At 44.5% G+C, this 26,066-nt stretch overlaps 1 protein-coding gene across 1 annotated transcript in view; it reads right to left on the bottom strand.

The window, feature by feature from the left end:
• The window catches only part of prex2 (phosphatidylinositol-3,4,5-trisphosphate-dependent Rac exchange factor 2), a 149,295-nt gene that overhangs the window by 38,859 nt on the left and 84,370 nt on the right, over positions 1-26,066 (bottom strand). Inside the window, exons 23-30 of the mRNA XM_080417598.1 lie at positions 22,286-22,447; positions 18,654-18,876; positions 17,375-17,582; positions 8,297-8,476; positions 7,974-8,068; positions 6,145-6,227; positions 4,134-4,224; positions 1,081-1,209 (exon numbers count right to left, since the gene is read on the bottom strand). Coding sequence (XP_080273724.1) covers positions 1,081-1,209; positions 4,134-4,224; positions 6,145-6,227; positions 7,974-8,068; positions 8,297-8,476; positions 17,375-17,582; positions 18,654-18,876; positions 22,286-22,447 — 1,171 coding nt within the window. The remainder of the gene's footprint in view (positions 1-1,080; positions 1,210-4,133; positions 4,225-6,144; positions 6,228-7,973; positions 8,069-8,296; positions 8,477-17,374; positions 17,583-18,653; positions 18,877-22,285; positions 22,448-26,066) is intronic.

The raw sequence follows: 26,066 nt of genomic DNA, 5'->3' as shown, positions 1-26,066 counted from the left end.
GACTTAAAGGGATTGTAGGCGAGTTCAGAGGTAAAAAAAAGAAAAAAAATATTGTCAAACACCGCACCTCCACTCCCCCCCCGCCCCCTCCTCATCAGCAGTTCGTTTCCCCGACCACCAGGGGGTGACGCAGGGGGGACTTCTAAACGGGCCATGCCGAAAATAGGTTGCTTTATTCGGATACAATGCTGTCACTGCCCGCCCCTGCCGGTTCTCTGAATTTATATTTTTAAATTTCATGATAAATTGACCACATATATGAAGTTAAACAACTAAATTCTATCCAAACGATATCTTAAAAGTAAATTCCGCGCCTCAAAAAAGAAGTTTGAGAGCGTTTTAAAATCGAAAGTAAAACGTTGAAACTGCCCACAGAGAAAACAATGGCGGCTCGTTCCATTTTTGGCGGCTGCACTCGGTCCCATTCGGTTTCACCCGAACAGTTCACACGGGCACAGACGCGCACGGACGCGCACATGCGCGTCCATGCATTTACGTCCCGGACAAACATAAATAGTAGGGAAAATACGGATTTCAGAAAGAGGACTGTGTTTCAATGCAGGAAAACACCCCAGCATCATTATATAGTGGCTGATAGAGGGGAAAAAATGCAAAATATATGTATATACATATTCTTAAAATGTAGGCTTAATGTTGCCTACAATCCCTTTCAGTCATTTTGAATGCAGGACTTTTACTTGTAACAAAGCATCTTTACACTGTGGTATTGCTACTTTCCAAAATCAGAGTACTTCTTCCACCACTGGTAGACCAAGGGTTCCCAAACTCTTCAGGCTGCGACCGCCCCAAAAAAATCATATTTGTACTGGGAACTCCCCACCCTGACAAGCACATGGAATTGTAGGCATTACATTTAGTTTGACTCTGTTCCACAGATAAATATTGTGAAAATAGCCAAACTACTAAGCTCACAACGCCTCGCAGATCGGCTATTTTCACAATGTTTGCCACTTTCTTACGTAATATGTACACTAATCATCTGGGGACCCCCCAAAATAATTTGGGGACCCGACCCCCAGTTTGGGAACCATTGTGGTAGACGGAGACGCGCATGCTAACCTTCAACAAACTTGGCGATGGTGTGCGTGAGGGTTTGAACGCTGCCAGGCAGATTCCAGGGATCCTGTTTGACGTGAAGACGGAGCTTCTTAGTGCAGTTCACCCTGGGCTCCATCTCCTGCTGGAACTCTGATAGATACACACACACACACACACACACACACACACACACACACACACACACACACACACACACACACACACACACACACCGATAAACAAATTAGTTTGGGCCAAATAGAGTTATGAGGCAGAGTTTTTGCATAAAGTGAAAGCAGATTATATGACAAACTGCCCTCATCCACCTCTTGCATTATTCATGAGTCAGAAAAGATGGAAAGAGAGAGAGAGAGACAGTGGAAGAGGAGAGATGTTCTATTGGTGGGACTCAACTCATTATTTTTCTCTTTTCCCCCAATGTGCTTCTGCCCCTCTCTTTTTCCATTAAATTCATCTGAGGGAACTTCTGTCTCTCTCACATTCTAGCTCTCTTTTCTCAATTCTCTCTCTCTCTCTCTCTCTCTCCCCCTTTCTCTCCTAATGTAGTCACCAAACGAGACCCTGGTGTTAATGAGTGCTTCATTATTCAGGCGGTTTCATTAGTGTGACCCAATACAGAAATTCGCTTTCAGACTGTCTGGTATCTCGTCTCATCTTGGCAGTGGCAGAACGCGAACACAGGAGCACGTCAATCTGATGCTACTGATATAGGAACGAGACAGAGGGGCTTGTAATGTTTACTTTGTTTGAGTTTACTTTGGAAACAGAGAGGGAGCTCAGATATGTGATAACAGGGTGGCCGTTTCACGGCGGCTTCAAGGGGATGACATGTGTGTTTGTGCTTGTGTGTATCCGAGAGGAGTGGTGTGGGATATTGCGTGCGTGCGTGCGTGCGTGCGTGCGTGCGTGCGTGCGTGCGTGCGTGCGTGCGTGCGTGCGTGCGTGCGTGCGTGCGTGCGTGCGTGCGTGCGTGCGTATTTTATATTTGTATGTTTCTGTACTGTATGTACACGAACACACATGATCAGATACAGGAATGCTCCACTTAGTTAGATAATCCTATTTCAACCACACACACATAACTGGCACAGAAATGAGGGCATTTGGCTATGCACACAAACACCCTCATTCACACAGATATCCGCAGACCCATATAAACAAAAACCCACTTTCAAATCAATGTATTCGCACTCACAAGAGACCGATATGAGAGGAGAACTGGGTGTGAAATGGGGATGTGTGTTTGGACGATCCACATTTGAAAACATACCACATAACTCATTAATCTGCTCCTGTGCTCAGACTTACAGTCAGAGAACCTTCTTTGCCTTTTTCAGTAATTCCCATTCAAGGACACAGAGCTATTTTGTTTTGGTTCTATTAGACCTGAGCGAATGCCTTACAGTATATGCTGTTCTTTGCCAAGTCTGGCGACCTTGTGTTTATCACTCAGACACAAAAACAACCATGCCTTTGAGCATTGCATTTTGCTATCTAATCTCCAAAATGAGTCGACTCATCGAAACAGAATTCTATAGACACAGCCATTTTATTTTTAGGAACCGATGGAGATACATTAAGCTTCTCCAGTTCCTGCACAGTTTCCAGTAAGAGATAATATAAAGCAAAGCAATGGACAATGTTGATGTTATACATCAGCAGGTGGCATTGAGACAATACAGTTACAAACCAAATCATGCGGACACAAGCATTCCTACTGTGACACCTTCCCTGCTGGCTGATAAGGAACCCTACAATAAACCACAGGGCGGAGGTGAGTAGACAACTAAAGTGGGCACTGTTCCCATTCCATTGTGCGCTGAAGAGAGAACAAGGGCACAGTGGGATAGCTTTGGGGTAACAGGGGACGATGGAAATAAAAGAAGGGAGAGATGAAGGACAGAGGAGGATGGGAGGAATGGGACTTTGCCCTTTTCAGCAGCTGGAATCTGCCTACCACCCCCGTATGTTACACACTTACACACACACACACACACACACACACACACACACACACACACACACACACACACAGACCATGACAGGAAGTTGCAGAACATTGCGCGGGAGGCTGCAGTGTTTTCAGTGTGAGCTATGTTTTCTCTACAGTGTTTTGTATCTGTGCATGGTTGGATTCTGGAGTCCTTCCAATGTTATCTTACTTCTCCCAGTCTCCACCGTGCAGCCCAGCAAGGACTCTGAAAGCACAGATACAACTACAGTACACCACCCCCCCCCACACACACACACACACACACAGCAAAAAAGAAATCACCATATTCACAGGAAACCCATAGGCAGACATAAAACACAGAGTTTGACAGGAAAGTGTAGGATGGCAGTCAAAGAAAGAAAGAAAGCATCAGCCTTTTATTTCACGCTGAAAGATTAACTTTCATGTTTGTATGTGATTTTTTTCTCTTTTCATATACAGGCATAAAATGTGGTTTCATAAGAGAAACACCTGTTATTGCTCAAGCGGTGATGCACTGTGAAACGACATGGTGTCATGGAAGAAAAATCTCAAAGTAGACAGATGCAGGTTGAGAGTAGCCTGGTAAACACCCCCTCCCTCCGGAAATCTCATGCATTGCATTGCATTTGGTTTCAGGAAGGAGGGTCTGGGATTGCTCACAGAGTAAAGCTGCCCGAACCGCTGCGCATACGAACCAATCAGCGGCTGCTAGGGGCGGGATCATCCAATCACCTGCCTAGTAGCTTGAAAAAAAATGAAACTCCGTCTGTCATCGATTCTGCGCCCGGAGTCTCAGATGCAAGTACGCTGTGAAACAAAATGTGTGTCGCAAGCTTCTTCCATTTGACGGAGTGAGGTTAGGTTGAGAGCAGAACAGAGCAGGAAGTGGAGAGGAATGGGCTTGACAGGGCCGTGCACACGAGAGAGAGAGAGAGAGAGAGAGAGAGAGAGAGAGAGAGAGAGAGAGAGAGAGAGAGAGAGAGAGAGAGAGAGAGAGAGAGAGAGAGAGAGAGAGAGAGAGAGAGAGAGAGAGAGAGAGAGAGAGAGAGAGAGAGACAGTGTGCTGTCTTTAGAGTACCTTGTAATCCTCGGCCAGGCGTGAAACACTTGGTCTGCTCAAAGGCTCGAGCGACCACGGCGCCTCTCAGCATGCTTATGATAGAGTCCACCTTGAAGGGAGGGAGGGGAAAGGGTGTGATTGTGGACATACTGTAATACTGTGCATGAGTCAGGTTCACAGGATCCAAATGCTCAACGCAATGTGTCTTCATGCGTGTAAAGCTGGCAGTTAAGTGGAAGGGAAGGCAAAAAGTGCTGCCTGAACACATACAGTATAACACAACACCTGGTCTGGTCGCTCTCTCCCCTCTCTCTCTCTCCCTCTCCCTCTCCCTCTCACACACACACACTCGAGCACACGTGCACACACACACGCACGCACACACAGTCCCACAGAGACCCAGTGAATACAATTGCTATGCAGTATATAAACAAAGCGTGGGGGGAAGCTGCTCTACAATAAAACAAATGGCCGGAAGCAGCTCAGAACTGCAGAGGCAGCACAGCGTGATTTCTGCTCTTTCACTGCCGATGGAGACGTCCTCATTCAAAAACTTAATTAAAACGCTTCCTCGCCGGGTATCGCGTCAGAGGAAAAAGGGTCACGCCCTCAATGTCAACCTTTGCCCAGAAGGTTACAGGCAAGGTCAAGGGTCATAGCTTAGGGCATATCCCAATTTCCCTTTCCTACGCATGAACCATGACACGAAAGCAGCAGGGGTCAAGGGTCAAGAGAGGAGAAACATACATTTGCTAATGCGTTTCCATACAGAATCAAAAACAAATACAAGTCAAAGTTACTGAAAATAGTAGTAATTATCTAATATGGCCAACACACAAATGTGTGTGAGGAGGAATTAATTGGCATAACGACTAAATTGGGGAGAAAACGGGGCAAAAAAGCGTTTCGATCAGACTGCCCTGACGTCCCACAAGCAACAGCGCGCTGCTGTGCAGCAATGAAGTTCAACCCTCAAACATTTGTTCGCTCTATCTCTATTTGAACAAGTTTTTGCGGCTGTGTCCCAAACACCCCAAACAATTTGTATTGGTCGAGATCTGCACACTGCTCTGCGCCCATTTCTGGAATGATTGTCAGGAGCTTTATTAAGAGTTAAGGAAAAACGATTTGATGCTCAAATGGCATAGTAGATGCTGGATGGACAACAAAGTAGCTTCTCCAGCTCACTTTGCTCCTGACACAGGGTTGTTCGAACTGTCATCGAACAGTACAGAGCCTCATTTCTTCATATTTATATTTCAGGATGACAGTCAAACAGTACAGTGAGACTGTATCTAGTGGTTGTTCTTATTTAAGGAAAGTCTCATATTTAAGGGAAACCTGTCTAGGCATACGGTGTGTCTGTGCATGCATGTACAGTTTAAGGAGTACATTTCTGTGTGTGTGTGTGTGTGTGTGTGTGTGTGTGTGTGTGTGTGTGTGTGTGTGTGTGTGTGTGTGTGTGTGTGTGTGTGTGTGTGTGTGTCTGTGTGTGTTGTGTGTGCACCGTAGCTTGATGAAGCAGAGACATTACTTGATCCTCTCATTCATTATTATTATTTATAGTCATAATTATTAGTTTATTTGTTGTTTATGCCCCCATTTAATTTGACTGGTTCGGGCTATGGTTGTTATGACAAGGCAATGCTACATACTGTATCAGAACAGTTTCGCGCACAATTTCGTCAACGGTTGGCCTCGTTCGCTGGCTGTCAGGAACCGGTGTTAGCAGCTCTACCTTAAGGAACTACAGGGGACCATCATTAGTTACACTACACACACCAGTCTCATGATTTAAATCATGTGTCACATGCCATGTCATTTGACGTAATTCATTAGCCATACCAACCAAAACAATTACGTGTCATACATCATCCACCATAGGTCATATGATGTAAGTCACAAGTCATACAGTACATCTTCTGTCCAACATCATTTATTTACACATCATTAGTCATAATCCCCCAAGTCATAATTCATTTGCTTCATTCATTCATATGGTTGGTCCGTCAGTGAGCAAATGACTCACCTGGCTGAAAAGATGTTCCAGGAAGCTGTGCAGTTTCTTCTGCTTGTCATGGGACAGCCAAACACTCGTGGGCATCTCATCTCCTACAGGGGGGGGCATTTCAGCATTAGTCAGTACCGTATCGTTGCTGTCGGGCAGAAAACTTTTAACTCCATATTTCTTGTTTTTATGCGGGGGGTTTTCATAAATGAATGCCCTATAGAAAACTTTGTCAAATGACAGCGTCACGCAAGAATAACGGATTGCCGAATAGCCGATCTACAAGCTCACAGCACGTCACAATGTGATGTTTTGTGAGCTTGTAGAGCTGCCATTTCTTCTATTCTTATAAAAAATTGAAAATAGGAATGCCAGGTTGAAAATGGTTCATTCTGTCTGTGGGTTTTATAAAGATTTAACCCATGAATAGTTTAAACAAGAGATTGTGACTGCAAAATAATTACATTCAATCAATTGGAACACAGGGTTTTCACCCGACGATATAAACATGCATTACATGCACAAAACGCAAACATGAAACACATGCAATTGTGAACACACACAAACACACATGCGTATGCTTGCAAACATACACACACACTTCAACACAAACCTCTCCCACCACGTGCACTGCTGCTCAATTAGCATGTGTTATCAATTTAGAATCAACAGAGCATGTTTTGGCAGGTCTTAAGTGAGTGTCGTGTGTGTCTGAATGTTTTAAGTGTGTGTGTGTGTGTGTGTGTGTGTGTGTGTGTGTGTGTGTGTGTGTGTGTGTGTGTGTGTGTGTGTGTGTGTGTGTGTGTGTGTGTGTGCGTGCGTGCATGTGATTAGCTTCTGATGAGGGCATATCTGACATCACACAGATGTGAAGTGCGGACGTGACTGTGTGTGTGTGTGTGTGCATGTGCGTGTGTGTGTGCGTGTGTGTGCGTGCGTGACAGAGACAGCTACAGTACGGAGGGAGAGATGAGGGGGGGATATTTGACTGGACGCACAGCTGTGGAAAATGTTAACCGAAACCCTTGTGAGTGCTGTGGCCGAATGCCTGCCATAATCAATTAGTTTCATCTTCAGGCCTTGTTTTTGTTCTTGGGCCCTAAAAGGTATAATCATGCAGTTAGATTGTAATCATGACCTGTCAGTTATAGGACCATCATTCTATGTTGTGGTCGTCCAGGGCTGGGGATTACAGCGTTCAGCTGGAGCCATGACTTGTGTTTTATCACAGCGTGGTCTCGTTGTAAACAGAATATTCTACTCGAACAACCGCAGCCCTTTAAGACGATACACTGGACCGCACGTTTGTACTGTAAAAAGTCCGCGTCATGCAGGCTTTTTATTGGTTGCGTGTGTGCCACAATGTGCCTTCTAAACCCATTGGGCTGTCATGTGTAAGTGGTTTTGAGCCATGTACAGTAGTGAGTTTGCAAAATATAGTGACTTTTATTGTATAAACTTCATTACATATATGTGGGGGTGGGGAGGTAATATGGAGTCATTGCCCCATAAAATTGTTGCCCCTGTATCACACTTGTTTTCATAACCATACACTGTCCTGTCGTGTGGTCCACTTAACCTACTATATACTGTATACAGCAAGAACTACACCAAAAGGGGTTCCCGGATTGAAAGGTATACAGTAGTTACGTATTGGTGTCTAAATGGATTAATGTACTCTACATCAGTGGTTCTCAAACATTCTCATGTCAAGAACACCAAAATTAATACTTATTTAACTGCGGACCCCCATAAGAGAAGATCTGTCAACATTTGTCAAGATTTGACATTTAAAATAAAAATGTGTAAACCTTTCCCGTTACACAATTACAATAGATAGTGTACTGTACCCGAGTCCATGTCATCGCTGTGTACATAGGAGCTACAGTGGCTACTGCAAATGCTGGTGAAGGAGACGATAGAGTTCCTGTTGCTGTTACAATCACTGTAGAGAAGCAGGTAGAGAAGACAGCCGTTACATCATCATTCATTCTTTTAACCCTATATTGTACAAACATAGATGGACAAACATAGATCTTTTCATTACTTCCTCCTCCTGCTATTTCTGTGATTAGTAATATTTCATCCGCTCTAATCCCTTTCTGTCACCCTGTCTCTGAATCTTTACTATCTCTATTTTTCTTTATCCATCCGGACTTCTTTCTCACGTCACCTGTAGGAGTCTCTGTTGCTGATGGTGTCATGTCCGGAGTCCTCCTGCTCATCGCCCGCTACATTGAAACACACCTTCTTGCCGTTTCTCTCTCCCTTCTCTCCCTCGCTCTCTGCAGAGATGTAGGTCTCTGGGGTCTTTGTGTCCGACGTCGGGGGGTGAGTGATGGAGGACAGGAGGCTGACGGAGTGGCATTCACAGAAATGAGGAGAGAAAGGAGAGACAGAAAAGGACAAAATAGAGGAAGAAGAGCGATAAAGGTTATTCAAAACACAGCTATACAAGACGCACACACTCAGGAAAGCACATAGGAAAGACGGCTTCTTTGATAGAGGTTTGCGCATAGAGGTGGGGTATACAACACACACACTCGCACGTGCTTGTGTGTTGTTCACTACACGCACACATTCCTTCCTTCAGTCAGTACACACATGCCTGTGTGTCAGTGTGGACTGTACATTTGTCTCAATGACAAAATATGTTTTACCTTGCCTTGCAGGGTCTTGTTATTTGTCCTGTGTGTGTGTGTGTGTGTGTGTGTGTGTGTGTGTGTGTGTGTGTGTGTGTGTGTGTGTGTGTGTGTGTGTGTGTGTGTGTGTGTGTGTGTGTGTGTGTGTTCGAGTACTGTATGTGAACGAAATAACTTGAACGAATGGGCAGACTTTAGTGAAACGTGCCGACAATGATCAGCTGCCCCAAGGAGATAATTAACCTTTGGGTCAAGAAGATCAAAGATCAAAATCACTATCAAGGTCATGGTCAAAATGACATCATCAGGACATAATCATATCTCAGGAAGAGAGACGTAGAACAAAAGATGTTGGTGCCGGCAGGGTTTGTGCCCCCAAGTGCGTTTTTAATTAGTTTGTGTGTATTTATTGCTGCACGTCTCTGTGTGCGTGGCGTGCGTATGTGAGCATGAGCTGAAGCAATGAGTCTGTGAGTGAGGAGCAGCTGATGGAGCAGGCCAAATAAAACCCACAAGTGTTTGTGTTTGGCTTCCGCTGCACACAACAACTTCAGAGGGCTTTAAGGGCTCCACACATATTAATAGGTTCATACTTGTAGCAACAGTACAGCTGTGTCAACAGACGCTAGGCTGCAGAAATCAGCTCTCCGCTCACCATTACTGCCGGCCCGCACTCCTATCAGGGGAGGTTAGGAAGCGCAGGAAGAGGCCGCCTGGGATATTTTCACAGTTGCAGCAACACATGGTGGCATTTAAAGCCATATTCCCAATTAATGCTGGGGTTCGGGCTTCACTGAGCTCTCCCTCTCTCTCTCTCTCTCTCCCTCCACGCACACACTGACACGCGATGTCTGTTTGCATTTCAGCCTAATTTCATTCCGTGTCCGCTTACATTTTCCATTGTGTCATGACACACACAAGCTTTGAGGCCTTTTCAAAGAGGGAGGGACGCATGCAAGTGCAGGCTGGTGGGGGCAACTCAGAGCCCACTGAGGTAAACACACTGTCACTTGCGCTTCACAAACACATCTCTGATGATAGACCTTTATGCCTATTTATCATTTCAAACGCTGTTCCTCACCCCACCTCCCTCCATCCATCCATCCCTCCGTCTGCCACTCTCCATTCACAGGCTGACTGGTCCAACGGACATGCCCTCATTATGGTCCAGAGTCCACCACAATGCCCCTCCAGTGCAGAGTGGCATTCCATCGCCATGGAGAGGCTCTCCGGGCTCTCTCATTGGCTACCAGTTAATAAGGAAGTGTGCACAGTTTGGGGCCATTGGGGCACGGGGCATCGGATGGAGTGGGGGAGAATAACAATGACTGGATCAGAGCAGAGCAGGGATGAAGGGGAGGATGAAAGAAGGGGGGCGGGGGCATTGGGGGGAGAGAGAGAGTTCACCAGTGCACTAAGCTAAGCAAATCCCCAGGACTCAAATATCTTGCTGCTTGATGCAGTTAATGTTACCCACTTATACACGCTCCCAAATTGTACATCAGCAGCCTTCAATCTACAGTATAAGCACATCTGCATTACAAGCAGCCACAAAATCCAGGTTTTTAATGGGAAATTTGCATGTTCTTTCATCTCAACTGCTGAACTGAGAATAAGTTGGGAGATGATAAGTGCAGATCTAACGCAGTCAGTCAGGAAAACATTCATTAGAGGCCTCATTAGACGCATACAACATACATATACATGCATACATAAGCCTACATACTGTACACAAACATACAACTGTAGACTTCACAGGCAGAGTGACGAGAGAAGATGAAAAAACAGCAAGTGGAGTAGAGTCTATACTAGAGATAGAATTGTGCTTGTTTTGAACCATCTTATTGTTGTTTTATCACTGTTACTATACTGCTACCATGTTTGAGGAGACAAACATTTTATTTTCTTTTACGGTCCACAAGACGTAACAATAAGGACCTTGGTGTGTGTGTGTGTGGGGGGGGGCATGTTTTGTTAACTGTTCTAATACCGGAAGGCAGGAGTTTAATGATATAAAGCAGACTACCCCCCCCTTCTCCGGTTCTAAGACACAAGTTCAAAAGCCACTGCTCACGCATAAGCCTAACCTCTGAGGTCCGCCAAGAAATTACATAAGGACAACCATCACTCAGTGTCCACTTGTTTTATTTCCTGGATTACTCCACATGATATTCGCACACATTCCAGTGGATGTACTGTGCACTTCCCCACTTGACTGTGGGCTTGGGAAGTGAGGATGTGTTTGACACACAACAACACACAAAGATCACCTCCGAAATGTTGGCAACGTCACATGTCCCAATACATCTACATCGTTGCGGTTAAAAGTCAGTCACAACACACCCAAGAGTGATTTAAGACCCAAAGAAAAGACACAGATAAAAAAAGCCATAAATAGGCAGACAGGAAGACAGCAATGTCTGGACACATTCATTTTAAAATGCTTTACCATAGCAAACACTCAACAGGTTAACACAACCTACTGTGGACCTTACAAGTTCACGCAACTTACTGAGGTCTGTAATTGTTTTTTTAACACATCAAGCCAGACTTCATGTGGAGGTCTGAGTGTGGGTTCAGCCATGGAAACAGTACCCAATGAAAATTTGGATCCACTGCTTGCTCGTGCATGGCCATGTTGGCAGGGCAGGCCTGGATGTCACACGTGGACCTATGGTTTCACCAAGCCCCCCCCGATGGTATCCAACACATACAGAAGTCAAAAGAAATGTAGCCAGGTTGTGACTACTTTTCCATTACAGCCAAAGGTTGTAAGTACATTAGGTGTTGCGTGTGCGTGTGCGTGTGCGTGTGCGTGTGGGTGTGCGTGTGCGTGTGCATGTGCATGTGCATGTGCATGTGCATGTGCATGTGCATGTGCATGTGCATGTGCATGTGCATGTGCATGTGCATGTGCATGTGCATGTGCATGTGCATGTGGGTGGCTGCGTGAGTAGAGTGTAAAAGTGAGAAAGGTCAATATCCAGTTACAAGCCACGTCTCGGCCCATTCGTGAAACTGCCTCAGCTAATTGGCACTGACAGGAGCATGACAAAATTTCACCAGACTTTAGTCATTATGTACCCTGCTGTGGACGCGACACGTAATTGCCATGCCTGGGTGACAGCTCCGCTCCATCTAGCCACCTTCTAATGTCTTTCTGTGGAAACTGAGGAGACTTCTAATAACCCAACACATTCTCACTCCTAAGACGGCAAACGGGTGACTTTTTGGGATGGATTTGACCAAACGCCAAATGTTTGACTGGAAGGGCGTACTGGCGACGGCACATGTTGACTAGGAGGGATATGAGACGACACCAGATGACTGGAAAGGTACCCCTTCCATTCAAACGTTTGGTCAACGGGTTTAGGATATAGAACTTGCTTTTTGGTTTTCTCCCCACATAGCTGAAGGGCCCATATTGCATGATTTTTTGGGTTTTAAATAAAGCTTTCCATGCATTTTGGCCTCACTGAAATTTGAAGCCATCTCTGTACAGTTTTGGAGGAGAAAAACCTCAGGAAAAGCATAACTCAAACACACCTAAAAACACTGTTTTGCTTGAAAGCCAATGTGTTCTTCTCCCACAGCAGCACAGAGAGTAAAGAAGAGCCGTGTTTGCAAAGCACTCTTTCCTCAGTAAAGTCTCAGCTTTCCTGAGTCCATAACATCTGACAATACAGTGCACATTTCTTTCTTTGGCACTGACTCCCCCATCACATACAGTAGGAGCCAACCAGTGCTCAAGCACTTGCCCTATTTCCTTCATTGGAGAAATTGGCCCTTTACACATTTATGAGACAAAAGTGGTTGTGAAGTCTGGTTTAGAAAGGACAACTAAAGAAAATATATGGTTTAGGCAGAAATTGGGGATAAAGGAAAATGATACCAAACACTATATAAAACATTGAAATATGTCCTGAACATGAGCCAATACCAAGATATGCACCCGCGTCTAAATGCTATTTTTCAATGGGGTAGGGTAACTTTAGCAGCTGACAACACTAATTTAGCTGTGAATTTAGCTGTGACTCAAAAATATTATCTACAGACTTAGATCTTCTCAGAATTGATAAGTAACCTTTGCCACCTTGAGTGATACCGACATCTGGACCCATGGACTATCTGGGGGAAAACAGTGTTTAAAAACAGTGTTAAACTAGAAAAGTGTGCTCGTAAGAGAACAGGTCTTCGGCAGGTCGTGTTGCCTACCCAGGGCCTGCAAACTTTGGAATGATTTGAACAATCAGACTCCTGCAAACTTTGGAGGACGATCGTAGCCAAATAGAATGGAAAATGAAAAATGTGGCAGATACACCACATGACGATAGAGATAAGGTGTACCAATTCTTTTTTTTTAACTTTTTATTTATCCCACGATTTTTGTAACCCATTTTTTTCACCCGGTGCCAATTTTCTAAGTGATCCTGGGCACTACACCAGCCCTACACCAGTATTACACCTGTCACCCCACAGTAGGGAGGCCAGGGCCGAGCTCATGCTTCCTTCAGGCATGAGAGCCAACTGACCTTCTTGTCACCTGACAGGGGGGAGTTTCCCTGGTTGGACGTAGCGCGTGGAAGGAACACGTTATTCCAACCAGTTCCCTTCCCCTCCATCAGGCGCCCCGGCTGTCATGGGGGAGGCGGTATAGTGACCAGGATTACTACATGTTTTTGTGAGGGTATTAACTAGCCTAGGAGACACAGGGAGAACATGCAAACTCCACACAGAGTAGGCCCTTTCGCCAACCCCACCTAGGGTATGGGCGCTGATGACGCGGAGGAGAAGACACGCCCCCAGTGCCCACAGCGTCCCCGGCGGGAATCGAACCCAGGACCTTCTAGCTGTGAGGCGACAGCGCTACCGACTGCGCCACCGTGCCCCCTAAGGTGTACCAATTCATGTGATGTTTGAACAAAATATGTAGGAGTAATATCCAAAAATGTGTATGCTAAACTCTGCCTTCTGGTGGTGCTATAATATGGCCTCGTTCCCAGCCTAAACTCATCTCTGAGGAAAAAGGTCTGGTGAGGCTGTCGAATAAGTCGTTTTTCGGTTGAAAATCTAACCGGCCCAATGGGGATGGGGTTGATCCTGTATGAACCAATCGCCAAAGTTATATATAGCTATAATAGGCTGTTGTGAAAACTCTGCCGCAGAGGTTCTTCCTTGGCCTGGTGGAAACCAAAAACAGGCAGAGTAAGTGCGTGTGTGGTATGCTTGTGTGTGTGTGTGCGTACATAATGTGTGTGTGCATGCATATGTGCGTGTCTTTGCGTGTGTGTGTGTGTGTATTTCTCTTTACTGAAAGCTAATGTTGTCCAAATGTGGTGTGCTTACAGTACGGCACCTCACAGTGTGCCACAGGGTGTGGTGTGATGGTGAAAATGCCACTTAAGAGTCCGGTGATGCTCCATTTTGCATGTGTGCCGTTTCTATATGCATCATAATCTGATGAGAAGGTACAGTTTGTCCGCTGTAGACCACACAAGTTTGTCTGTCTTTAAAAATAGATGATAATACTATAACAATATGATATCTATAATAAATCAAAGATTTTCACAAGAGGTGGGCCCCTATAAACTGTTCACAATAGTTCATGAAAGGAATCTCACTTGTCCCAGTTAATATATAAAAATATTTAAAGGAGCCTTCAGTCAAGTGGTATTATGTTATATGAATGACCCATTCAGGCAGAACAGAGGTGGATAACAAAATAATGGGGTCTTCATGAACAGGGTTTAGGATATAGAACTTGCTTTTTGGTTCTCTCCCCACATAGCTGAAGGGCCCATATTACATGGCACGTGCATTGTGGCCTTGCATTGAAGTTACCGTACGTCTATTCAGTTCAGAAACAATTTCTGCAAATATACAAGTTTAATGTCCCAGACATTGTCACTAAAATCTGGTGAGATAGTGGCTTCATTTCCCGTTCCCATACATTTTCAGGGAAAATATGAATCCCTCGTCTGCATCTCGAAATGTTATGACATTTATTTTTGGTTAAGAAATATTGACAATCAACGTATCCATGGTTTGCAGAAACATAACATGCCAAGGTTTTTTTCTCTAGCCACCAGGCTGATTAATCAAAGTTTCTGTCATAGGGAGGCATGTCATAAATAGATGTAATGTTTGGAATTAGAAATAGGTACTATTGTTTTTTGCATAGGTCCTACACCCAGAATGTGTGCCTGTGTTGTGTGGTCTAGATGAATGGCATTTCCAGAGGGCACCTGGCCTCCTGACACGCCCTTCATTGAGTCTGCACTTCCTGTTTGGGGGAGGGGGGGCAGTGTTTCCCATTTCCTGTCTGCAGCCTCATGTGCCACAAAACAATGAACCCGTCAACAGCGCAGAACACAGACTGGCCAGCCAGGAAGCACTTTGGTCTAACACGCACGTTACGAGCAGTAAATCCATACCCATACACATACATCAATTGCGCACGAGCCCTCAGACACAAATTGTAGCGCACATCCTCTAAAGTACTCTCTTTTCCTCTTTTCTCCCCCTCTCCGACACAAACACGCATGTGGAATTACACTCATGCGAACACACACACACACACACACACACACACTCGCATGCACGCACGCACGCACGCACACACACACGTGCTTGAGTAATGGCCACAGCGTATGCATGTTAAGTGCCAGGTGCAGCACACCCGAACAGACAGAGCGCTACAGTTACAGCACGTTTTATGAGACTGATTTGATTTGATTTGATTTTATTAGACGTTACACACGAGAAAAACACATGTTACACCATGTTCATCATAGAAACGTCAAGGATACAGACACAGAAAAGTCTTGCGACTTGTTTTCATTGTGGTCCTTGGTCTGAGACAAACAACACTGCAACAAAATACATACAGGTAAACAGTACAATAATAAATAAAACAATAAATAAAACAATCAATTACTACACTACCTACAGCATAAATACATATAATCACATCGCTAACATAAGTGACCCTACTATTCGGCAACGTTTTCTAATAGCCATGCTTTGACCCTTGTCTTAAAAAGGAGATGGCTGCTGGTGCTCTTTATGGTCAGGGGTAGCGAGTTCCAGTTAACTGCTCCTCCAAATCTAAATGAGCGTTTTCCCATTTCAGTGGTGAACGTGGGCATGGTCAGGTCTGCTATGCTGGCTCTGGTTAGGTGGGAATGGGCTTCGCTACGCTTCTGAAAAAGATTACATAGGTACACAGGGGCGCTGTTTATATAGATGTTATGCACCAAGTTCAGCTGTAGTTGAACTGACCTGGCTGCCAGAGGGAGCCAACCCAACTGCTGGAAATGATGTTTTCCAACATGGTCCCTTGCAGACAGCCCCAAGACAAGCCTGACCAACCTATTTTGAGAAACCTGCAACTTCTCTTTTAGGGCTTTGGTTAGGCCACCGTACCATGAGCCAATGGCATAGTCAAAACAACATAAAACCAGTGAGTTTGCTAATAAGCGAAGACTGGCAGAGTCCAGAAACTGCGCTTTCCTGGCTAAGAATTTGGTTCTACCATTTACCTTACTAATGGTCTTAAGAGCCATGTTTTCACCACCCAGGCTGCGATCAAGCAGACAACCAAGGTAGCTGACTGAGGGTTTAGCCGGAAAGGACTGGCCCCCAAGAGTGATACTGGGAGAGGCCAGTTTGTGCAACCTGGGCTGAGAACCAACTCTCGTGTTTCAAAGGACAATTCTAAAGGAACAGAATCAATGGGAGGCCATCTCCTTCCATCAGAAACAGCAGGCCACTTTAGGTGTTTAGGGCAATATCAATTTTCCCCACTGTTTTACAATTCATGGAGCAAACGTTAAAACTCGAATTCGAGCATATTTTCTTAACATATTATCGTCCCTTGCGGGAGTGATTTTTCATGTTTTATTTATACGAACAGGATCAGTGCAGAGCGATGGGTGGACAACATCGTCTGTGGGGCTGTGTGAGCAGCCTATATGGGAGTTCCTTGAGTGTGGATGCATGTACATGTAGGTTACTTATTTTGCATAATATACATTTACACGTGTGTCTGTGTGAGCAATCACATGTACGCTGCTTGCATATACCGCTATATATCTTCTTCCTATATTAAACATATATGGGCATATACTGATGACATCAGGGATCTCCATATATGGGCACAAAAGGGACAGGGTACAACAGGTTCTGACAAAGCCCCCGACACTATGACTATTTGACATAATGGTCGGATCGGCGGTGCAACGTAGGTGTGAGGGCCGAACATCTAGTTGTATATCTCTGCTGTCTGGCAGGAACCAGCATTGATAAGAACAGCTGAATGGACCTCCAAGCTCACAATGAGGTTGGAGGTCAAAAGGGGGTGGAGCCTGGAGTCGGCAAAACCAGCTAACTCCACCCCCCTTTGCTGGAGTTAGCTGGTTTAGCAGAAAGTTTGAGGATCCAATGGACTGGAGTTAGCTTGTTTTGTCAGAAGCGCTTTTTAATACTTGTGTGTGGGTGTGTGGGTGTTCAATAGCACTGATTCATGGGAAAAAATGCAAAAGCGGAAAAATTGAGTTAGCTGGTTCCTGCCGGACAGTAACGACTTGTATTCCAATCTATCTACTCACTCATGGATCTGGGCACCGTGGGTCTCCATCTCCTTGACAACGGTGGTGAGCTTGGTGAGCAGTTTCTGATAAGCGTCCAGGGTAAGTAGGTCTTCCTCTCGCAGCAGGAAACGAAGGCCGTGGCCCTCCGTCCTGCCCAGGCTGTGGCCCGATGGGGCAGCCATACTGGTGATTGTGTGCTGGACATGGACCATGGGGCCGAGTTTTCCTGAGAGAGTAGAAAACACACAGTACCACAGCTATGGATTGATCTCAGAGAAACATTTTCACCCCTACTGTATAAAATTTTAGAAAAGCTGAAAATTTAAGAAACAACTAATTACGGTGTCTCCGTGCCTATATAAAATGACAGATACTAAGATAAGACATAATGCGCACAACACAAGCGACATGAGAATAAATGTACATTTACTGTACAGTAGGTGTTTAGCTGCAAACAAGGAGTTCAAGGATCAGAGTCATACGCAGCAAAATACACAGCAAAATATAGTGTCAATTTAACTCTGAGTATCCTGTCAGTGCCGAGAGTCAGGACTATTGTGAGCCGCCACTACATACAGTATACAAGGTGTGTGTGGCGCTCGCCAATTGGCACAATGCCAGGGAAGTCCAAATTGGCTTTAGTCACATTTTGGGTATATTGCTAGGCAACCGCAATAAACGGGGGATGTCGGTCGCAGTGGGACCTTCAAACAATGGCCGACATTATGCAGTAGGTCTATATATACACTTTGTTCAAGTGAAAACAGCTGGGGTCAATAGTTAATTAGGGGACGGGGAAGAACTGGATATGATTTCAAAGTAGAGAAGTAAACAAGATAGCCATTCTAGTTGACTGGAAATGGGGAGTTATCTTGCAGTGGCTGTGGAGATCTCATTAGAATTACTGGTACGTATGTATTGTGAAAATACAATTGCCTATTTAGCCGCATCTCTAATCAAATTTAAACCAACCTGGTATCCACTCTTCATTGTGAGCTTTCCACCTCAAAGACATACTGTAGGATACAGTATAGCTTGGGAAACAAGAAACTGCCAAAATTAGTTTATCCTGCATTTTCCCACACATCCCTTCTACTTGACTATTCTACTGGACTAGTGGATATTTTGCCATAGTGCACCACACAAAACTTCACCTGGTTTGAATTGTGGGTAAATTAACACTCTTTATTTTGCGTGTATAGTGGCCTGACAATATGCATGTGCTCCTAGTTTGATCATCTTTTAGAGCTACTGTAAGGGAAGAGAAAGAGGGGCTGTTCCCCCTATCCTAACCCACCTTGTTCCATACTGGTGCGTCCTCCCCTTTCCAGGGTGTTCTTCCTGTTATCCAGCTGCACCCCGAAGGCACTGCCCAGTGACGTGGAGGTCTTGGGATAGGACACCTCCATCACGTTGATGTGACAGTTGGTGGGACAAAAGTCACTGCTGTGCAGGGGAGACACCTTGGTCTTGGCCTGCTTAAAGGTCGGCCATGCCCGGTTCTTCAGCACTCGAGAGAACTGACGGAGAACAGGGATGGAGACATGAGGTTGGAGTTACCATTATGTCAGTATCATTGTTATTGGGCAAAGTTGCTTACAGTGTGAGAAATATAGGCTATATAGGAATCTTGCCGATTCTGTGGATTGCAGAATCAAGCCGCTATGGCGGAACGCCTTTATCAGATCCAGCGGAAAGATTTGTAACAAGCACTAGAACACGTCTGTGTAGCAACATGACCCCTCACTAGAATAAGTCCATAGCAGGCCAACGCATGTTCATTTATCAGCACTACCGGCCTACTTGGGAACGATATAAGTCGGGAACGATGCAAGTTGACAATGCATGCCCTACCCAATTATCCTATATGCGTTGTACTAGTACCCATTGTACACGTATGTCTGTCTGCCTGTGTCCCTTTTATGCCCCCATATGGAGATATCTGTCCTTGTCCCTTTCATGCCCATATATGGAGATCCCTGATGTCATATATGCCGATATATGGGCATATACCCAAATAGTAGGAGAAAATATACCTTCGCTGAGGGTGCGGAAGCAGTGCAGCAACCACCATGGGCAACAGCCTGTGGCTAGCGATCCCACAAAGCCTGAGTTCAAACTAATTGGACTCTGAGCCAGGTGAATCTGCACACCTTAATCGAGGCACACTGGATACATCTGTAATCCCACACACACTCAAGTGAGAGCCTCTGTCATGACAGCAGCATGTCCATCTGCTCTGGCTTGTAACATCTTGCCACTGTCTACCAGAAATGTTTGAACGAATGTTTGAGTGTCAGACGAACCCAAGCCACAGAGGTGGCTGGTGGCAGCAACCTGCTACATGTATGTTTAATGCTCCGGTGTGTTGGTGTTTGTGACTCAAGAGAGTTTTCTACCCGTTTAGAATTTGTTGCAGAGGAACCGATGGCTTATTCGGTATATGAGCGGTAATAAAATACATCTCTCACGGAGACATTAACCACTCTCACAGTGACATCAACCACTCTTTCTAGTGGAAACACCACAATGCTTAGCGAAACAAATTCATATTCTTTAAGATAAGCTTGCAGTATATGCTGCATGCATATTTTATATGCTGCAATAAGAAAAACAAACATCCCTTGGGGCTGGCTTATGAATGCCTGAGAACTGTGCCAAATCGGAAGAGACGCACAAAACATACTATATTTGAACTCCACCCACCCTTGCTTGGGTCCCTAACATGCAACGAGATAGCATCTACATGTAAAGTACAATACACCAGGAGACCGTGGGACTGCCTTAATCGAATACAGCTGATATAGAACATAACCCATACATTCTTCCTATGAAGAATTCTCGGTGCACTTTCAGTGAACCCTCTGTCACAAGGCCTGTGTCCCGTCATTGCCCGTCATGTGACATATGCTATAAGCTGTCGTGATAGCTGGAATCAACGTTTTGGCAACTCAGGCCGTCAGAACACGAGCCAATGTATACGTTAGCTAAGCGGCTTAAGCCAAACATTTTGACTCAGTTATCTAAGAAGGGCTGCAGCACAGAGCTGGTCCTCCAAGCTGGTAGATATGGTCCAGATGGATCACAGGGCTGAAACTCCTCTCTGGGACGTTAAGAGACTTAACCGCAGCTCTTGTCTCTCTCTCAGGAGGTTAACCCCCCCTGCTGTGACCCAGGTTCTCTCTTTCTTCCTGTGTTTCTCTGCATTTCTCGCCCCCTCCTTCGCTCGGTTTCTCTCCTCATCTCTTCGTCATTAGCTCCATCCCTCCACCCCACCCCTCGTTTCTCTCGAGGGGTCTGAAAAGGAATGCACCAGAGCAGGAGGGATCTTAACCAACACAAGTCCTCTGGCTGTGACTGTTCAGGTCTATTTATAACCCACTGGTAATTAATGCAAGGCCCACTCTCTAATGTTGAGTCAGATCTCTTTTCTCCCCCCCCTCTTATCACACACACACACACACACACACACACACACACACACACACACACACACACACACACACACACACACACACACACACACACACACACACACACACACACACACAAGACATTGCTCTACTGACGGAAACTTGCTTACAGATGTACCAAATAAAGAATACATACAGTACACTGCGTACTCACAGAGTATATTTACCTGCACCCACGCACACAGGGAACGAAGGACCAATGACATGCTGGCTTAAATATCTCATTTTTTTCCACAGCAGGTCAAAAGGAACTGATTACATTTTTGCACAGCAGCATTCAACATTGTTGATGTTATGATTCGTCTTGTTTGTCAGTCTGATGCATTCGGACATTGTGAGCAAATACGTATCCAAGGACATGTTCTTCTCTCTTCTTTCTCATGAATAGGTCACATAGCGAGTGCCAGACCACGTTGCAAGGTTAATTCATTGTATGGGTGCAGCAGAAATTTTCAACAGTGTCTTTTGGATGTGTAGGTGTATCTTTAGGTTCACAGCCATAGGGGACAGAGCACAGCAGAAGACGAAGCAGCCGTGCTCAGGCACTGAGCCCTGTGAATAAATCTGTCTCTGGTGCAGAGCTGAACCCTGGAGATTACACCACCTCAGCCTCATGAATGGCTTCTGTGAAAATGTTGTCATAAATGTTGCACTTGATAAAATTGGCTTTATATGCACTTGAATCTAAAATGACCTTACTTTTAGTGAATACACCTGTGTCTTAATCTCCGGAAGAGCACGGTTAAGTATTCAATTATGCTGTGTTAGTGCTGTGTCATTACAGCCACTTGCCTGCTGTCTAAAACATAATTGCATTTATTAGGCCACTAATAGCTTACAGCACAGATGTGTACTTACAACACTTTCCCACTGATTAGTGGTTAGTGCATTGAAACATGGCTGGCCACCACTAAATTATTTAGGTTAGAAATTAAAAAGGTTATGTTGTACATCAGTGGTTCTCAACCAGTGGTCCTTGAGGGGTTCCAGGTGGTCCCCAGCTAAATGATGGCAAGTTGGTAACCAAATGGATGGACCCTTGTGGATCTTTAACTCTTGAGAGTGTAAAACTAAACCAAATGGACCCATTTGGTTTCATTTTACGCTCTCTATAGTTAAATTATTGCTAAAATATCTGCATTACTTAAAGAATTGTTATTTTGATCAACGTTTGCCTGTTGTCTCTCCTGTTGGTACCAACATCAATACAGCATGGAATTGTGGACAATCGTATCCAATAATAACACAATATTCTAAGTTTTGGGTCTGAGAGTCTAAATCTCATCAAACGATGGTCCGCGGCTCAAATGCCGAATAAATAATCGACCTTGACATGAAAAGGGCTGAAAACCACTGGGTTAGTGCATTGAAACGTGGCTGGCCACCAGTAAATCATTTAGGTTAGAAATGACAAGGTTACAGTTGTACATAGTACAGTAATGGTCAGTGCATTCACCTTTCTGTAGTTGGTGATACGTCGGTTGATGTGCTCTACCCTCTCACCACACATGGCACTGAAGCGCACCTGCAGCTCCTCAGGGATCACGTCACAGCTGGAGCTCAACCTGCCGCACATCTGCACCAGCGTGTCATCATTACGTGCCAGCGCCTCCAAGATCTGAAGGGACAGAGAGCAACAGAGAGCAATTAGTTTCACAGCCAAATCTGTAAAACTAAAACTTGGGCCACTCTGGTGGTCTTATAGCAACTAATGGGATTTGGAACCTATGACTAAATTACCTTAATAGTTTAATTTGCTGCACTTTTTTTTTGCCTCCACTGGAAAATTTAAGAGTTACCAGGATTGCTGATTTATAACTTTCTACAGTAGGTAGAGACTGAAATAAATAAACACAGTGTCATATTATATTATGTAACTATTACTTATTATGTAACCAAACCTGGTTTTCCCATGTGGAAAACCTACTGCGCATTCAAAGGGAATCCCTTAAGGCCTACAGACCAAGTTACCTTGCCCTAATTAACTGACAGGAATGAATAATGTTGTATGTTACTTCCCTCTTAAAAAGAATACGGACTCTGCAATGAATGAAGTGAGTTGTAATGAGTTGTTGAGTTTCGTTTCATAAGACTCCATAAGATATATTTTTGGGTCTTTTTCTGCCTTTTATTGATAGAGTACAATAGACTGACAGAAACGAGGAGAGAGAGATGGGGAGTGACACGCAGCAAAGATCGTCGGGATCGGGACTCGAACCCGCGACACGCTGTCAGGCTGCACCAGCAGTCTTGGTGCCCGGCCCGCTACACCAGCCGTCCGGGGCAACATGGTCATAGACTTTGACATTAAACTGCAAATATAAACTTATAATCAAAAGAATCTATTCAGTCACATGAAACGTTCTTTGTTTAAATAAAATTAAGGTAGCCTACATGAGAAATGTAAAGTAGTAGGCTAGCCTAAGTTTTACCTTGTCTGGTACCAATACAAAAAAAGAAACTGGTCTAGACTTGTAGATCTGCTACTTTCGCATTAAAACGGCGATAACCGGCTCACACCGCATACAACGCTGCCTGGCAGGAGTCGGTGCGTTGCTTCCCGGCCTGCTTACGGCCGACAAAACTCCGCCGCGGAGGCACAAGGGTGCTATTGCCTCCTCTCCATGCCCACCAGGGGAAGCTACGCTCCGGGTAGCGGAGCCGGGTGGCCCCTGGTCCATGCCCGGGCGTAGGCAGGAACCACTTTGCTGTCAAAAGTTAAATTCCAAATTAATGCTTTGGGTCATGTAAACGAGGAATACTTCTATTCAGGTTCCATGTAAACAGTTGGGTATAAGTTCATTCTGAATGAATATTGTCCATGTAACCGTAGCCAATGTAACCCAAATCAGACCAAGCACCTACCGCTCAACCAAAGGGGATCCCCCCCCCACTGGACAAGAGAGACAGCAAATATATGAGAGCTATGAGAAGTAGCAGAGGGCAAGATCACAAGTGTTCTAATGAGATGCCCGCCAGAGCAGAGTGAAAGACAGGGGAGGAAATTTAACAGCAGGAAGAGGCTGAGGCACAAGAAAAATAATGCACCCAACAGCGTTGGTGATATTAAAATTCAACATCACGCATGCAGCTCTCAAAGGACAATGTGTGCTTTTGGGGCAGATGTTTGTCTAACATAACACAAAAATTACTTTGTACTTTGCAGGGAATTGGGAATATACTATTTCGTTGGAGGGGATATGACAAGAAAATGATGAATTGTGTACTCCCACGTGTCACTGTTTGTCATTTCATCTAAATCTGTGCTTTTAAAGATAACACAAGGGTCATCAATCCTGATCGCTTTGACGCACAAGCGAATCTTGTAATCTCCATTAATTCATCAAGATGGATGCTCCGTGGCATGATTCACAATTCAAGAGATGCTGTTTATCGAGGTCTGGCAGTCATAATGTGTTTGATTGTGAGTGTGGGTGTTTTCAAGCATAATGTGTGTGTTTGAATATGTAGACTCTAGACTAGAGTATGTGTGTACGTGTGATCACTCAAACGTGCATGCATGCACGTGCAAGGTGTGTCTCCTCCTTCGATCTGTTTAAATAAACATCCAACCATTCTGAGAACACCACCGGAGGGATGAGTTCAGCGTATACACACCCACACACACACACTCTCCTGAGAGCCACGTCCTGTTAAAACTGCTGCTGTAAACCTGTCAGCTGGTGTCAAGCCCCTCAATCATCACAGGAGAGAAGCTAGCTTCGCTACAGCACAGTCTGCACTGGAGCAAATCCACCAATCAATATGAAATGACAGTGTTCTGTGGATTACCCATAGGGGTGGAAATAAGATAAACCTCTATTGATCCCCAGAGGGGAATCCAGGTGTCATAGCAGCAACAGCAGTGAGAATGAAACACAGGAGCGGTTCAGAAAGAGTAGGAGTCAAGAACCAAACCAAGATAAATATATGAATGAATATAGTCTACCAACAATGAGTATATGGGTGAATATACAGTATGCATGCCATGGTCTATTTACAGTCTATCGACACTGAGTATACAGTATGAATACAGTCGATCAACAGTGAGAATATGAATGAATATATCTGACAACAATTAATATACAGTATATTAATTAATATATGTACAACTGACAGCCTATCAACACTGAATATATGAATTAATGTGTGTTGTGACGTTGTGTTGTGTGTATGGTGTGATTTGAGTAGCTTCATGTTGTCCAAAACATGAAATAATACGGAAGAACAGACAAAACCGTGAGACTTTTCAGTCACTGGACAGTGGCTGAAAAGCTGCTGCACTGAAATGTGTGCTCAGTTGAAATAACTGCACGCAAAAAAATAAAATAAAAAATGATTCAGTTAAAAATAAAAAATGAAAAGCAAAAAATGATTAGGTTTTACAAACGTTCATGATTTTTTCTCATGCTCTTCTTTAGCCTGCAGGAAGGGGAAGAAGCAGGGGATGTTGTTTATGTCTTCATTATACTATCCCTCATAAAGCCAGCCCCAGCTCGAGGGTGCTAAAAACCCAACACCGCTATTCATCACCTAAGAGGTAATCGAATTGTCAAACCCCCCACCTCATCTCTCCCTACACAGCAAACACCGATAGGAAAACAGGGATGTTTTCCTAATGTCAGAGCACAAAGCGATGGCTCTGGCATCAGCAATACTCCAGTCCAGATGAATACCATATAGAGCAGAAAAAGTGTATGCTCTCATGCCTTTCATTTTTTAATTATGTATTTTATTCATTCTATTCTTCATTTCCCTTTAATCCGGGAACGCATCTACAAATGTCTTCTAAATCCTAACAGGTTTCTGAAAAACTTATGTTGCTATATCAGTGGTGCTCAAAATGTTTCATGTCAAGGACCCCCAAAATGTATTTGGCTGCGGACCCCCATCTCAAAATATTTAGTTCCAGGGGACCCCAGAAGCAAAGATTTGAGTTACAAAATGTTCACTTTAAAAATATATATATTCAAAGATTTGCACACATTTTCACGATTTTTCAAAGATATAGATCTACAAGCTCATTCGGTGCCTCGCTATGAGCTTGTATATCTGCTATTTTTCAATAGCCAAAGTATAAAAAATAAATCTAAAATGACACAGATACGTTCCCGTATTGAATGGGTTAAATGCCCTTTCATGACTTCAATACAGCATGTTGAATTGCCTTTGTGAATGAAATGTGCTATACACATTAAACTTGCCTTGCCCTTGATGCACAACGATCATTATCATGC

The sequence above is a fragment of the Gymnoscopelus braueri genome (genome assembly GCF_963280865.1).
Source record: "Gymnoscopelus braueri genome assembly, chromosome: 21".
Classification (NCBI taxonomy): Eukaryota; Metazoa; Chordata; class Actinopteri; order Myctophiformes; family Myctophidae; genus Gymnoscopelus; species Gymnoscopelus braueri.
The sequence above is the reverse complement of the archived record's forward strand: the minus strand, read 5'-3'. Positions and strand labels throughout refer to the sequence as shown.